This window comes from Glycine soja, chromosome 7 (assembly GCF_004193775.1).
Source record: "Glycine soja cultivar W05 chromosome 7, ASM419377v2, whole genome shotgun sequence".
Classification (NCBI taxonomy): Eukaryota; Viridiplantae; Streptophyta; class Magnoliopsida; order Fabales; family Fabaceae; genus Glycine; species Glycine soja.
The window spans coordinates 17,771,601-17,786,078 of record NC_041008.1 but is presented as its reverse complement, the minus strand read 5'-3'; the positions used below and the strand labels follow the sequence as shown (position 1 = coordinate 17,786,078).

Genomic DNA, 14,478 nt, shown 5'->3' with positions numbered 1-14,478 from the left:
CATTCGCTTTCTCACACACACACACCAAAATAATAGTCTTAGATCTTATACAATTCAACGATTGTTAGTGCAAAATGAATGTCAAGTAGGTCCCAAACGAGTACCAAAAATTAAGTCTTACCTCAGTTTTCCAATGTAAGTACTACTAGATCTTGATATGTTATCTGCATTCATTGATATAATATACTCTGTGCAAGTTGTTCTTCTTGTCCGTTTTGCAGAGAGAAGAAACTTTCCATTTTCAACAAGCAAGACTGCAGGAGTAGAACTGACTTATGAGTCCAAAACAGGTCCAAAAGACAATAACAATAACAATAAGCAACTAAGCAATTAAGCATGATGTGGCATCATCACACCCAATACTAGAGTAACTTGGTAAACCATTAGCTATTATCATAAACTTCAATAAATAAGCACAAGAAACTCATAAGTGGGCCACAGAAAAGAATTTGACCATCATATGTGGCACTTGCCATATATCTAAATTGCACAAACAAGAACTTAGTTTCCATGAAAATTTAGTTACGACAAACAATTCCCACTATCACTTGGAAGCAGTTAGTAAGATGTAGTTAATGGTACCAAAGGTTGCAATTTATTGAGTAGATTTGCATTCAAGCGTCACGAGCTATCAATACAAGAAAGCATCCACTTGATTCCATCACTTTTCACCAATCCAAACATAGAAATGAATATCATATTCAATTTAGCAAAATCGAAAATCAAGTAAACATAAATAAATTCTACATTCAACCTAGATTCACAAGGAAAAAAATTCAACACATATATCAAATGCCATAAATACATAAATTATACGATAAAAAATCAAAGAAATCACAAAACAAGATGATTATATAAATCCATACAAGTTAGGTGTGAACAACAGAAAACTTACCAGGACTAAGGCAAAGGAAGAGGTGGTATGTCAGCTTAGATTTGTCTCTCTTGATGAAACACTGAATGGGTCCATCCCTATGCCCAGGCTGTAAACAAGAATCAACCAAGCATAAAAATGTAAACTTCAGTCATGGTACAAATTTCATATTTTAATTATTTTAGACATATTTTAGGCATAGAATAGAAGAACAAGAAAATCTTACCTGCTTCAAGGAAACAGGGAAAGTAATCTTCCCACAGAATTCAGGACTGCTGACAATTTCTTTGCACATTTCTCTCCAGGACTTGCACATGGCAGCACATGCAACCACATGCTTACAACCAGGCCATGTACTCTAGCTTGCTTCCAATCTATTAATAACATCACGAAGAAGCTCCAGAAGAAGGCTAGCCCACCGGCTGTTCTGTATAACCGGTGGCTGATCCTGCAACTCGTGGACTGAACTGTGCATAATAAGATCTAAGGCTATGCATAATTGTTAAATAACTGGTGGTAGAAAATGTCCAATAAACAAATGTAAGTGATGAAATTTCCCATGCAAATCAAACCAATTAACGAATAGAAAAGCAAGCGTTTAACAAGAGCCAGGGAAGACAGATCAAATGGCACAGATACAACAAAGAGCATCAAATTTAGCAGCAAAAACTAAACCCTAGCTAGATTCTAGAAAAAGCCTCAGAGAACTTGAGTTTTCAATAGATCAGTGCTAAGCTCCAATTAAATAAACAAAGTGAAGAAGAAACGCATGCGTAACACGAGATTTGCAAGGAGTGAGCAAAATAGGAGAATAAGAACCCTAGATTCTTACCCGAGTCGATAACCACGAAAAGGACTCATTCGAGATGATGAAAGAGGAGCTCATGGGCTGATTCCGTTACGGGCGGAGAGGGAGAAGGAGAGGGACTGAGTTACCTCCCTCCTTTTTCTTTTAGCGATGAGCGGAAGCTGATTGAGAAGAAGCAAGGCACGACTGAGAGCTCTCAAGGACAAAGCTAGGTTAACGTTATTATTAATTATTAAAAATAAGTAAATGATTCAAAGACGGTCAAAAGAAAAAAGCCGTCGTTGTACACTAATACAACTACGACGGTCTTTTCCTACCCGTCCTAGTAATTATGAAACTCACCTCCTGGGGCGGTCTTTCAATAACCGGCGTCGTATGCATTTCTTAAAATTACAACATTGCCACCGTGTTACCTTCAACGACATTTTTATTTAACCAGCGTAGTAACCCTGTCGTAAAATGCAATTATTGCAGTAGTGCATATGATAACTTTTAAAGGTGTCTTGTTTCAATGTCTTTATAGTTCAAAATTTCTTAGGACAAGTGAGGACAAGATAGTGTGCACTTTGGACAAGATTCTTAGTACTAATTAGCTAGAAAGGATTATTTTTTTTTATCTATAACAACAGATGATTTTTAATTAATATCCAATTAAAATGGTGTTCATACTTATAAATATGAATAATAAATTTGTTGCATGCAGCATGCAGTGGAGGATGAAGCAGTGCGATTACTTGACAATTGATGCAATAGCTTAGTTAGAATTACTCATGATCTTAATTAATGGCTGAGACGTCTCATCTAAGAGATTCAATTTATAATAATAATGTTATTTCAATGAGAGAAAAAAATTATGCAATAACAGTATAAAAAATTTTATATAATCGTTCAATTATATAATAAGTTTATTAACTTTTAACATAACTATAAAACATAACTATAAAGTAATTCAAGTGATGATTAGAGATTGAGTAATGATATAAAATTATTTTACACCCTCATTATATACTTCAATTAGTTGCACATGTCATAAAAGAAAATTTTGAAGGACCTAAAGAAGAGACTTAGGAAGTGGAATGCTACACATTTTGGCAACCTATAAGGAAATTGTGGTGGAGTTGGATGAGTCGGATAAGAAGGAAAAATACATGGCCTTAACCGTAGAGGAGTTCAATTTAAGATTGAAATTGAAGAGGAATTTTGGAAAGTAGCTTGAAAATTGGAATCTCTTTTAAGATAAAAGACAGGAACCAAGCGATGAGGGAGGGTGATAGTAATAGAAAGTACTTTCACTTGACTCTTAATTGGAGAAGAAAAAAGAATATGCTTAAAAAACTAGGGACCAAAAAATGGAAAAAAAAAACATTTAAAGACCAAAAGAAAAATTTGACTATATTTTGGAGATTAAATCATATTATTTGTCTACCTTGAAATGAATATTAGAGACCAAAAATGGTAATTGCAGATTTTGGAAGAATAAAAATCAGAATTTTAGAGGGACCAAAATAAAAATTCACTCATTTAACATGAATTAAAAGCAATGATTACACATTTTAGAGACTGAAAATAAAGATTCTTTTTTTTTTTATAGGCTCACAATCAAAACTTACTCATTTTATAAAAACTATAAACATATTTACGCTTTTTTAAAAAAATTTATATAAGAAACAATAAGAATAAATTTCCATTTTTTTTATCTTTACATCCTCTATAAAAATATAAAACAAAAAATAGAAATAGAAAATATTTTTTAAGTTCTCTAAGATCCTTGTAATCTCCATTGGCAAAGATACGGGAGGATATTTCCGAATTATACTATCACAAAGCATACCAAATGAAAATAAACTGACAAGATATATATGTAAAACAATATAACATCATGATTTCACATATTGAATTGGATCGATTTTTTTTAAAAAAATTATCTGATCTAATTACTTTAATTTTAATAATATTTAATTTAATTTAATTTAAAAAAATTGAATTAAATTGATTTTTTGGGTTTAACATTACTTTTATTTTTTTGAGAAAAATAATAAATAAAAAGTAAGATATTTTATTTATATATTGTTATATAACTTTTTTTTTATAGGATATAGCTTTTTTTTAAGATGTGTTATTATCTAACTAATAATAGTATAACTTTTTTAAATATAAACTATATAAAATAACATGGGAAAAGATGAGATTCTTATATATACTTGTTACCACAGTTACATAATAAATACAAACCCAATAATCCTCTGCCACATAATAATATTTGGTTAACTTCATAGTTTAATTTATACCATAATTGTACGCTTATCTTCGGCGGCTTTCGAGTTGTCGAAATTTGACATTCACCTCCACACTTTGAATGTTTCAAACAACGACCAACTGACGAGACCTTCCACAAAACTTAATCAAATAATAATAATAATAATAATTATTATTATTATTATTATTATTATTATTATTATTTTATTTTCATTTTTAATATTCTACATCACATGTTGAATATTCAGAAGAAAAAAAAACCATCACATGTTGAATTCCCAAGTCTTCCCCAACATGAGGGTTACATGGGGGGCGTTCTGCAGGAGAAAGTTTTTTTATTTCACAATCACTAATATAGTAATTTTAGATAATTAAAACTTTTCTTCAATTTACTAAAGTTAAATTTTCGACTTTCCTATAAGAAAGTTTTTTCGAAAAAGTGGACTAAATTGATTCTCGGAAATCTTGACAATCTTTTTTTAATAAATATATACCAAATATAAAAAACTTAGTTTTCCAATTTAAGATAGGTGGGAATGTAGAAACTTACCACACACCCAAAGGCTATTATATTGCTTCTGGCTTCTGCATAAGTTTTTTCCAATTTCAACTCTCACCGCAAAGAGAAGAAGAACTTGATCTTGTAACAAAATGCTTGATCACAAACATACCAAGATATCTATATTCTCTTTTATCACATTCTCAGCCATATTTTATCTCATGCTCTGTGATTTTCTTATCTACCACGATTCCCTACACCCTGGAACACTAGTAGAAGTGCTGCAACACAGAAATGGAGAAGGGATAAGGTCAACTTTGACTCTCTCACACACCCCTTTACGTTCCATGCAAGAAGAGAACGAAGGAGTTGGTGACAGAAACCATGGAGTACTAGTTGCTCCACTTAATGCCAATGAAGAAGAGAGAATTGCATGGTTTAGAGGGAAGCTTCGCGAATTCAAGATTCTCAATTCAGACAAGTTGAGCAGGCGATTCCATGCTCGGGTTCTGCGATTTTTCAGCCACGAATGCGAGTCTCGATTTTTCATGATTTGGGAGTCCCCTGCAGGCTCATTTGGCGCAAGAGAATTGATGTCCATAGATAGTGTTTTCAAGGTGCATCCCAAGGCATGCTTGGTGATTCTATCAAGGACTTTGGACACCATCCGTAGCTATAGGGTCCTTAAGCCAATTCTTGATGAAGGGTTCAAAGTTCAACCAGTGACCCCAGACTTGCAATTTCTCTTCAAGGGGACTCCAGCTGAAGCATGGTTGAATGAGTTGAAGAAAGGGAAGAAGGACCCTGGTCAGATTTCTCTCTTTCAGAATCTATCAAACTTGATTAGACTTGCAGTTTTGTACAAATATGGTGGTGTCTACCTAGACATAGATTTTGTAGTCTTGAAACCTTTATCTTTGTTGAGGAATTCTATTGGAGCACAAAGCATGGATGCTGGGAATAAGCACTGGACTAGACTAAACAATGCAGTTCTGATATTTGACATGAATCATCCACTTCTTCTCAGATTCATTGATGAATTTGTGTTGACTTTTGATGGGAACAGATGGGGGCATAATGGTCCCTACCTTGTTTCCAGAGTGGTTAAGAGACTAGGGGAAAAGCCAGGCTTCAATTTTACAATCTTGCCTCCTATAGCCTTTTATCCAGCAGATTGGAAAAAGATTGGTGGTCTCTTTAGGAAGCCAAAAACTAGAAGTGAATCAAAATTGGTTGATGCCAAACTGCTTCAGCTCAGTGGTGAGAGTTATGGGGTGCATCTATGGAACAAAGAAAGTAGGAGATTGAAGATTGAAGAAGGAAGTGTCATGGAAAGACTAATATCTAATCATTGTGTTACTTGCAAAAACTTAGGCTTCATTTCACCAACCAAGCTTTGAGTTTCTCTCCACAACCATTTTTTTTTTATTTTAATTCTTCTCATAGGAACACTTGATGTAAATCACACAGCTCAGCTAGTTGTAAAGGAATACTCTTTCAAGACAATAATAGTTTATCTACTTGATCATTCCAAAATTTTCAATAATGTTCAAAATTCAATGCCAATTTGATGGTTCTATCCGAATATTCTACCCCGAATTCTAAGTTTAAGCCGTCTAAATTTCAAAGGGAATCTAAATCTTCCACATCTCCACAAACCAAATCCTGGCAATCTCCTAAAGGACTCTTTCCTAGTCAACTTGCGCTTGCCACTTTTATCATTTCTATAATGAGAGCCAAAATCTCCTTCCACGTAACTACCCTTTGAGGCTAACTCACTTTCTCTCTCGGTTCCAGCAAAAGGGATGGATCCAATTTGCTTGATCATGGCCCAAGGATCCTGGAATTCATGCTCAGAATCACTTTCCCACAAAGATATGGACTTGATAATAGGTGAGCCACTATAAGAGTCAAAATGGGTTGCCAAACTTGTGTGCTCCATGTCAAATAATCTACTCATAGATATGCTTCCTCCTTTCATCAACTCCAACAAAGTGGTTGATTTATGGGGTGAGGAGAAGGATGATGAGGATGCTGCTGAAGATGACAAAGAAGATGATGGCCTATATAGAGATTTTTGGTACCGTATAATCTTCCTGATTTTTTCCTTCTGTTCTTCTGTGTTGATAAACCAGTGGGTATCTACATCTATTTCCTCAGTAATCTCTGATAACATGCTGTGTATAAGGATTCCAATAATATGCGTGATTCAAATAAATTTCCAAGATATAGGTCTTTTGATTTTATACAGAAGGGATAACACAATGGAAAAAATCATTAGAAATGAATTATGAAGCCGGCTGAACTTGACATTTGGTGCACGAATGGACATAGGACACAACAAAATTGAACATAAACTTTTATTGAACACTAAGGAGTTACTGAAAGGGATGCTTTTTTCTTCTTAAATTGATAAATGTTAATTGTAGAAAAAATCGAATATGTAATTTTTTTTTCTTTTTTTTAGTCGACCAGTTAATTTTATATCTCCTGGGATGATATATGTTTCAAGAGAGGGAGAACAAATCCTCCCAAATGCTGACAAAAAGAGACATTCTGACTTTTTAAGGTAATTTTATAAAATTCAACAAACTTATCCAAATAATAAGTTATAATTAAATAATAGGATAAAAAATTCAAAACATAACTTTTTTTCTCATGCAAAATAGAGCAAAATAATTTGACTATTTGTGTTGATCTCACTAATAATTACTCTTTTTCTAATTAAAATATACACATTAGTTATTTATGCGATAATCATTCGTACTGGTTATAAATTAAATTTTAATTTTAATTTTTAATTATTTATTTATCATTTTTGTCTCTTTATTTTTTTTATTAATCTTGGGATTCTAGAAATTTCATAATTACATATATATATAATTATATTTTAATTAATTAAATTATTTTTCGATGGTATCTTTGATAAATATGTTATAGGACTAAAAATGAAATATATCCAAAATTAAAGATTTTTAAAAAGTTAAGGACTAAAATGGTGAAAAATAAAAAAAAATAAAAAAGGACTTGTAGTGATCTATTTAGAAAGAAAAGAAAAAAAAAAAAAAAAAAAAGTGGCATTATATTCTAGACAAAAGAAGTCATTACCCTTGGGCGGAATCACAGCGATCCCTCCCCTTGTTGAAGTTCAACTCTCAAACCTGCAAATCCTAGTTACTCACACTGTCTACAATACACACAACAATTAACAAATTACAAATCCCATAAACTCAACAATGATCCCCAAGCGCCTCCTCAACAATTCCTCTTCAATCGCCCACACACAACCCCACTCACTATCCGACGCCGTTTCGCTCTTTCACCGCACCATCGACAACGACCCCACTTCCCCACCCTCCGAACCCGCCTGCAGCACCCTCATCGACAACCTCCGCAAGGCGCGCCAATACGACGCCGTTGTGTCGGTATACCACAAGATGGTGTCCGCGCTCGTCTTGCCCAGGTTCACCTCTCTCAGCGCCTTAACCGAAAGCTTCGTCAACACCCACCACCCAAGTTTCGCTTTTTCGGTCCTCAGCCTCATGACAAAGCGCGGTTTCGGTGTCAACGTCTATAACTTAAACCTCGTGCTGAAGGGTTTTTGCCGAAGTGGTCAATGCGACAAGGCAATGTCTCTGTTTTCTCAAATGAAGAGGAATTACGATTGTGTGGTTCCTGATTGTGTTACTTACAATACCCTTGTAAATGGGTTTTGTAAAGCTAAGAGATTGGTGGAAGCTAGGGTTTTGTTTGAGGCAATGAAGAAAGGTGGGGATTGCAGACCTAACTTGGTTACATATAGTGTTTTAATTGATTGTTATTGTAAGAGTGGTGAAGTTGGTGAGGGGTTGGGTTTGTTGGAGGAGATGGAGAGGGAGGGTTTGAAAGCTGATGTGTTTGTGTATAGTTCTCTCATTAGTGCATTTTGTGGGGAGGGTGATATTGAGACGGGGAGGGAACTGTTCGATGAGATGTTGAGGAGGAAGGTTAGTCCCAATGTGGTTACTTATAGCTGTTTGATGCAGGGTCTTGGCAGGACCGGGCGGTGGCGCGAGGCGTCTGAGATGTTGAAGGACATGACTGCTCGTGGGGTTCGGCCGGATGTCGTTGCATACACGGTCTTGGCGGATGGGCTTTGCAAGAACGGGAGGGCAGGGGATGCCATTAAGGTGTTGGATTTGATGGTGCAGAAGGGGGAGGAGCCGGGTACTTTGACGTACAATGTTGTTGTGAATGGGCTTTGCAAGGAGGATCGGATGGATGATGCGTTTGGGGTTGTGGAGATGATGGTGAAGAAGGGGAAGAAACCTGATGCGGTTACATATAATACATTGTTGAAAGGGCTGTGTGGAGCTGGCAAAATTCATGAGGCGATGGACCTTTGGAAACTGTTGTTGAGTGAGAAGTTCCATGTGAAGCCGGATGTCTTCACGTGTAATAATTTGATTCAGGGACTTTGCAAGGAAGGCCGTGTTCATGATGCTGCAAGGATCCATTCTTCTATGGTTGAAATGGGGCTCCAAGGTAACATAGTAACTTACAATTTTTTGATTGAGGGTTATCTAGCTGCTCGGAAACTTATTGAGGCGTTAAAACTCTGGAAATATGCGGTGGAGTCTGGATTTTCTCCCAATTCAATGACTTATAGTGTTATGATTAATGGTCTGTGTAAAATGCAGATGCTGAGTGTTGCAAGAGGACTTTTTTGTAAAATGAAAGATTCTGGGATTAGACCTACAGTGATCGATTACAATGCACTAATGACATCCTTGTGCAGGGAAGACAGTTTGGAGCAGGCTAGGAGTCTATTTCAAGAAATGAGGAATGTGAATCACAATGTTGATGTTGTCTCCTTTAATATAATAATCGATGGAACCCTCAAAGCAGGGGATGTTAAATCTGCCAAGGAATTGCTATCCGAGATGTTTATGATGGATTTGGTCCCTGATGCTGTAACCTTTTCTATATTAATAAACAGGTTCTCCAAACTTGGAATGCTGGATGAGGCCATGGGGCTCTATGAGAAAATGGTTTCGTGTGGTCATGTACCAGGTGTTGTTGTATTTGATTCTTTGCTAAAGGGCTATGGTTTAAAAGGAGAGACAGAAAAAATCATTTCCTTGCTTCATCAAATGGCTGATAAGGATGTTGTTCTGGACTCAAAATTAACTTCTACCATCTTAGCTTGCCTTTGTCACATGTCAAGAAATCTTGATGTGGAGAAGATTCTTCCAAAATTTTCACAACAAAGTGAACATACATCAAAAGGAACAACCATTAAATGCCATGAGCTCTTGATGAGGCTGAATAACTTTCATCCAGAACTAAAATTAATTGTTGCACAATAGTGTTTGTTTTCAAGAGCATGATGTCATGGTACTCAAAGTAAGTTCTTTGTCATCTTTCATTAAATTAGTTATGTTCCATGCTTTATCTTCTTTTATATCTAAAGTTAAATTGCAATAATTATCAAGATCATTTGATTTCATTTCAGAGTGCGGTATGCTTATGGTAGGAGACACTTGTTCAGTCGTGGATTTTGATCAGGTATCTGTTTTATTCCTGCTTAGATCTGGGTTTGTTCACCTTTGACTACATTGACATATATTCTGTTAATCTTAGAGAGATGTTACCTCGTGTATATATACAAGTATTATTCAAAGGTGTGATTTGGTGAAATTTTGGTTTTAATTAGATGCACGTGTTACCTTGTGTGTTCTTAAAAACTGGCATACTTCATTCTATTTAACAAATTATTGCTTAAATAGATCAAATAAACATTTTCCTTGGACAGAGAGATTGGCAACCCAACAATCATGGAGTTTGGAGGTCATTTCAACCAGTTGCCATTTTATGGCAAAGAGATGCAAGTGCAAAATTCAGTGTCATGGCAATAATGTCCCATTTGATACTGTGACTAGTCCATGAATGAGGTTGGCAAAAAGTCTTCTTACAGGTTTGCTTCTAGCCCAACTGGTTGTACTCAGTTTCAAACTTTCAATATCATCACTTTATTATTGAGATAAAATTTCTGCTTTTGTAGTAGTAAGAATCATGTTAGATTGGCTAACCTTAAGGCTTTCTTTCTCATTTTGAGACAAGGTTAGATATTGGATTATGTTAATTGGTCAAGCAATCTAGTGCCAGTGCCCACCCAAAAACAGAACAGGTCAGCCTGCCAGCCGAAGGCAGCACCAAACCAATGGTGCTTTCCAAAATGCAAATCTGATGGGGAATAAACCTAATAAGCTAAAGCCAATTTAAACCAAAACTAAAACCAATCACTAGCAGTACTCCTTCTAGCTTAAGGGCTAAGGCTACTTTTCTGAGATGTTCCCATGGCTGCTAATGAACTAACTAGTACCAGAACATTCATGAACAAGTGTTGATTTAGAACTAGCTTGTGTTTTGGCCGTGCCTTCCTGAAACACAAGACTTGCCGCACCCAGATCCTTGCTAATTTAATGTGTTTGAGTTCTGCTACCTCACATTGTCTAAAATTAAATAATCTCTGGTAACAATGATGCTTCCTACTTTGTTGTTATGAGCGTCAGGAATCCTGTATCCTGATTGGGGTGAGATAAACTGTCAATCTTCTACTGGAGGTTTGTACATTTACCAGGTGTTTGTTTAGCATCTGATTTTTCAGTCCTGCCTTTCATATTTAAACATGCTGAACTCTGTTAAAGTCTAAGTTCTCACCTGGAAGTTACTGTTAAAGACATTATCTTAAATGCTTAGTTGTTTTAGGTGGAGACTCAAGAATGATTTTCTATCTTATTCTTAGCACACCCATGCACACAAATGCCCTTAAGGCTTAAGCATGTTAATTCGTAGGACCTACTTTATCATATCCACTTGGTCGCTGAGGCTTTAGGACTGTTCTTTTGTTGTTTTATTTTATATATTTCTAGCAGTTAAAATGATAATGAATATGAGAAAAATTAATGGTATTTTTAGTTTGTGCCTTAGGAACCATTCAAAACTTGATTGGATTGAGGTTGAGGTTATAATATAAATTATAATTGTATCATAATTGAAATTAGTTCATATTCATACATTTGCATTTTGATTACAAGTTGAAATAGGAAATAAAATTTTCATTCTGGATTCTATTCTCTGCTATTGTTTGGATACGTGGTCTCTCTATGATATTGTTGGCCTAATTTTAATCTTTAAGGGTTGCAACTAACTATTTTATTATTATGATTGTTTCAGAGTTGGAGATGGTGATGGCGGCAGCATTGTAGTTGTGACATCTCGGAGCTGAGTGTTGTGATACTAGATTATGTTATTATATATGATTATCTTTAAGCATTTTTACCTATTTAGAGACAAAGTAAAGACAAATGTATAGTAGAAAAGACCAACTATAAAAACACGATTAGTCACAACTAAAATGTGCCAATAGCATATTGTGGAAAATTGCCGAAAGCTGAAGTCGTATAATGAATGAAATATATAATATACATAAACTTATATGGGCTTAAATATGTTTTTATACCTGAAAAATGGATTTTTTTCACTTTTGGTCAATTGTGTATCGGAAAAAATTTTGTTTCAATGTAGTATTTGTCAAGTGATGACGTGACAAATGAAGTGTCTTGTCATCAAGTCTAATCATTGACACTTACCCAATATCCCTTCTCTTTCCTTCCATTAACTTAGTCAACTTTGGTCTCATTATTGTCGACATCACCCTATTGGAATTTATCATCGTCGTTGTCACCTCCGTTGTCGGCAAAATCATCCTCCACCTCAACCCTGATTCCTTCTACGGTAGTCACTTTGCTTCTCTTTCCCTCAACGACCTCACTTCCACTTTGGTGGGGAGGTTGATGTCAGTGATAGGTGGGGGAAGTGGTTGTGTAAGGAGCAGAAGGGGCAATGTCAGATTGGTAATTAAGGCGTGCGTAAAGGTTCAAAACGACGTCGCATCGGGAGTAGAGGACAGGGTCATAACGGAGAAGAGGGAACCCACTGTTCAACAACATCAAGGGTGTGCACATTATGCTAAGTGGGATTATCATAATCGTCACATTTGTCACCTATGCATTTCACGCCCATCGAAGCCCTTCCATCGTCTCTAATACAACAAAGTCCTTTCCCCTTTTCTCTCACCTTCCCCTTTATGCCTTCTTTGGCTTCATCCACTTTAACCCTTCATTGCTATTGTTATTGCTACTCTCCCCATTCAACTTAATCTTGTTTTTAACTTATTGTTCCCTCTCTATCTCTTAATGGAAAAACCTATATACATTTTTTTTACTTTTTAAAAACTTAGATACACTATAACATGTCAAACAAAAAAATATATTAAATTGTCATCACACATTACTAAGGTGAAAAACTTCAATTCTAATAAAAAAAAACAGTACCAACAAGGGGTAAGTGAAGAGGACAAAGTTGTTGCAGCAGAGGGCGCATATACCTCCATTATGACACGGTCATCGCAGAAGCTGGAGAAGGCGAGCAATGCAATCTGCCTCGGCACAGGGATCGAGGTGGCGACGTTCGTGGTGGATGTGCGAAGCGTGGAGGAATTGTCTAGAGCGTCTGTGGCAGACATCGGTAGGCCCTCGACTGTGAACTTGGCGGACTTGGAGGGTGAGAAGAGGGAGAAGAAAGTATGGGAGAAAGAGAGGAGGGAGACGAGCTAGTTGTTTTTTTTTTTAAAAAAAAAAACAATTATTAGTTAATAAAATATAATAATTTGATTTAAAAAAAAATAATGATATTGTTTTAATTTGGCTACGTGTCAGTGATTAAACTTGATTATGTAACATTTCATTTATCACATCATCACTTAACAGAATAGGGTTAACCGTAGATACTACGCTGAAACATAAAATTTTCTAGGTAAGTAATTAACCAAAAGTTAATTTGAGGTAATAATAAGAAAATAATTTATTTTTTAGATGTGAAAAATATATTTAAGCCAATTATATAAGTATAAAAAGATAAGGTGTTGCACTAAAAAAAGTTAAGGTGCATTTTTTTCATTGGCAAATATTAATGGTTAGTTTTTTAGTTAGTGAAAAAATTCAAACTCATGACATCTATTTCCTCTTTTTTTCTCTTTAACCATTAAGTCAATAATATAACTTCAAAAATTAAGGTGTATGAAAAATGAAAAAATAAGTTGCATAAAAATTGGCTTAACACTGTCAGTTTAATTATTATTTTTTAATTTTTCAAATTTAAATTCTTTTAGTCTCCAAATTTTGAAAATAATTTTTTAGTCCCTCCCATGAGTGTAGGCCAAACGGGGAATAACATTAGAAATTTGTGATAATTTTTAGTGGTCAAAGTTGATTTTTAATTTTTCATTTAAAAATATGATATTTGACAGTTATATTTTGGTGGTTAAAAATTATCACAAAATGTTAATATGTCATTCCTTATATGACCTAGGGAAGACTAATTTTTTTTTTCAAAACTCGGTGATAATAAATTTAAAGTTGGAAGACTAAAAAAACAAAACCCCCAAATTGAGGGATTAAAAGAATAATTAAGCCTATTATGACTCAAACATAATTATTTTTAAAAGAAAATATCTGTAAAAGAAGTTAAATTGTTGAAGAGAAAGTAAGGATAACAACATTCAAATAAATTTATAGAAGTTAAACATAAAAGTATCTATTCATTTTTCAGTCATTTCCCCAATATAATCATTATTTTCATTGTCTGATATCCTTTTACTTCTCTTGTATTGTAAAAAAAAAAAAAAAATCCTACTATTTTACCAATTCTTCACAAGATAACATCTTCAACTTCAATCTACCCTTTTCTCTCTAGGGGTGAAGACTGCAGATGCTCTTATCTAACCTTTTTTCTTCTACTTTTTGTCTTAGCCATAACATCGACAATACTAGTGGGTCTATTCTTTCTTTAATTCTTTTCCAAGTATATGTTCTTTGTTGTCCAACTCCTAAAGCCTTAAAAGCAGTTTCACAAGCTCATCATCATTTTCATCTTAAAAAATCATCTTCTCCCCAATATCATTGTGATCGTCATCCTCATTTATTTTTTTCATTAATC

The 14,478-nt window shown here is 34.8% G+C and overlaps 2 protein-coding genes across 2 annotated transcripts; both read left to right on the top strand.

Moving 5' to 3' along the window:
• Positions 1-4,456: 4,456 nt before the first annotated feature.
• Positions 4,457-6,664, top strand: LOC114419151 (uncharacterized protein At4g19900-like). Its single transcript, XM_028384795.1, has one exon. It carries the CDS (start codon positions 4,590-4,592, stop codon positions 5,835-5,837), a length of 1,248 nt encoding a protein of 415 aa, XP_028240596.1. The 5' UTR covers positions 4,457-4,589; the 3' UTR covers positions 5,838-6,664.
• Positions 6,665-7,527: 863 nt separating this feature from the next.
• LOC114419040 (pentatricopeptide repeat-containing protein At4g28010) lies at positions 7,528-11,928 on the top strand. Its single transcript, XM_028384627.1, has 4 exons — positions 7,528-9,822; positions 9,932-9,984; positions 10,232-10,393; positions 11,656-11,928. The coding sequence occupies exon 1, from the start codon at positions 7,674-7,676 to the stop codon at positions 9,783-9,785; it is 2,112 nt and encodes a 703-aa protein (XP_028240428.1). The 5' UTR covers positions 7,528-7,673; the 3' UTR covers positions 9,786-9,822; positions 9,932-9,984; positions 10,232-10,393; positions 11,656-11,928.
• The last annotated feature ends 2,550 nt before the right edge of the window (positions 11,929-14,478 follow it).

Coding starts and splice junctions, on each gene's coding strand:
- LOC114419151 (XM_028384795.1), top strand. CDS start 4,590: ATGCTTGATCACAAACATACCAAGATATCTATATTCTCTTTTATCACA.
- LOC114419040 (XM_028384627.1), top strand. CDS start 7,674: ATGATCCCCAAGCGCCTCCTCAACAATTCCTCTTCAATCGCCCACACA.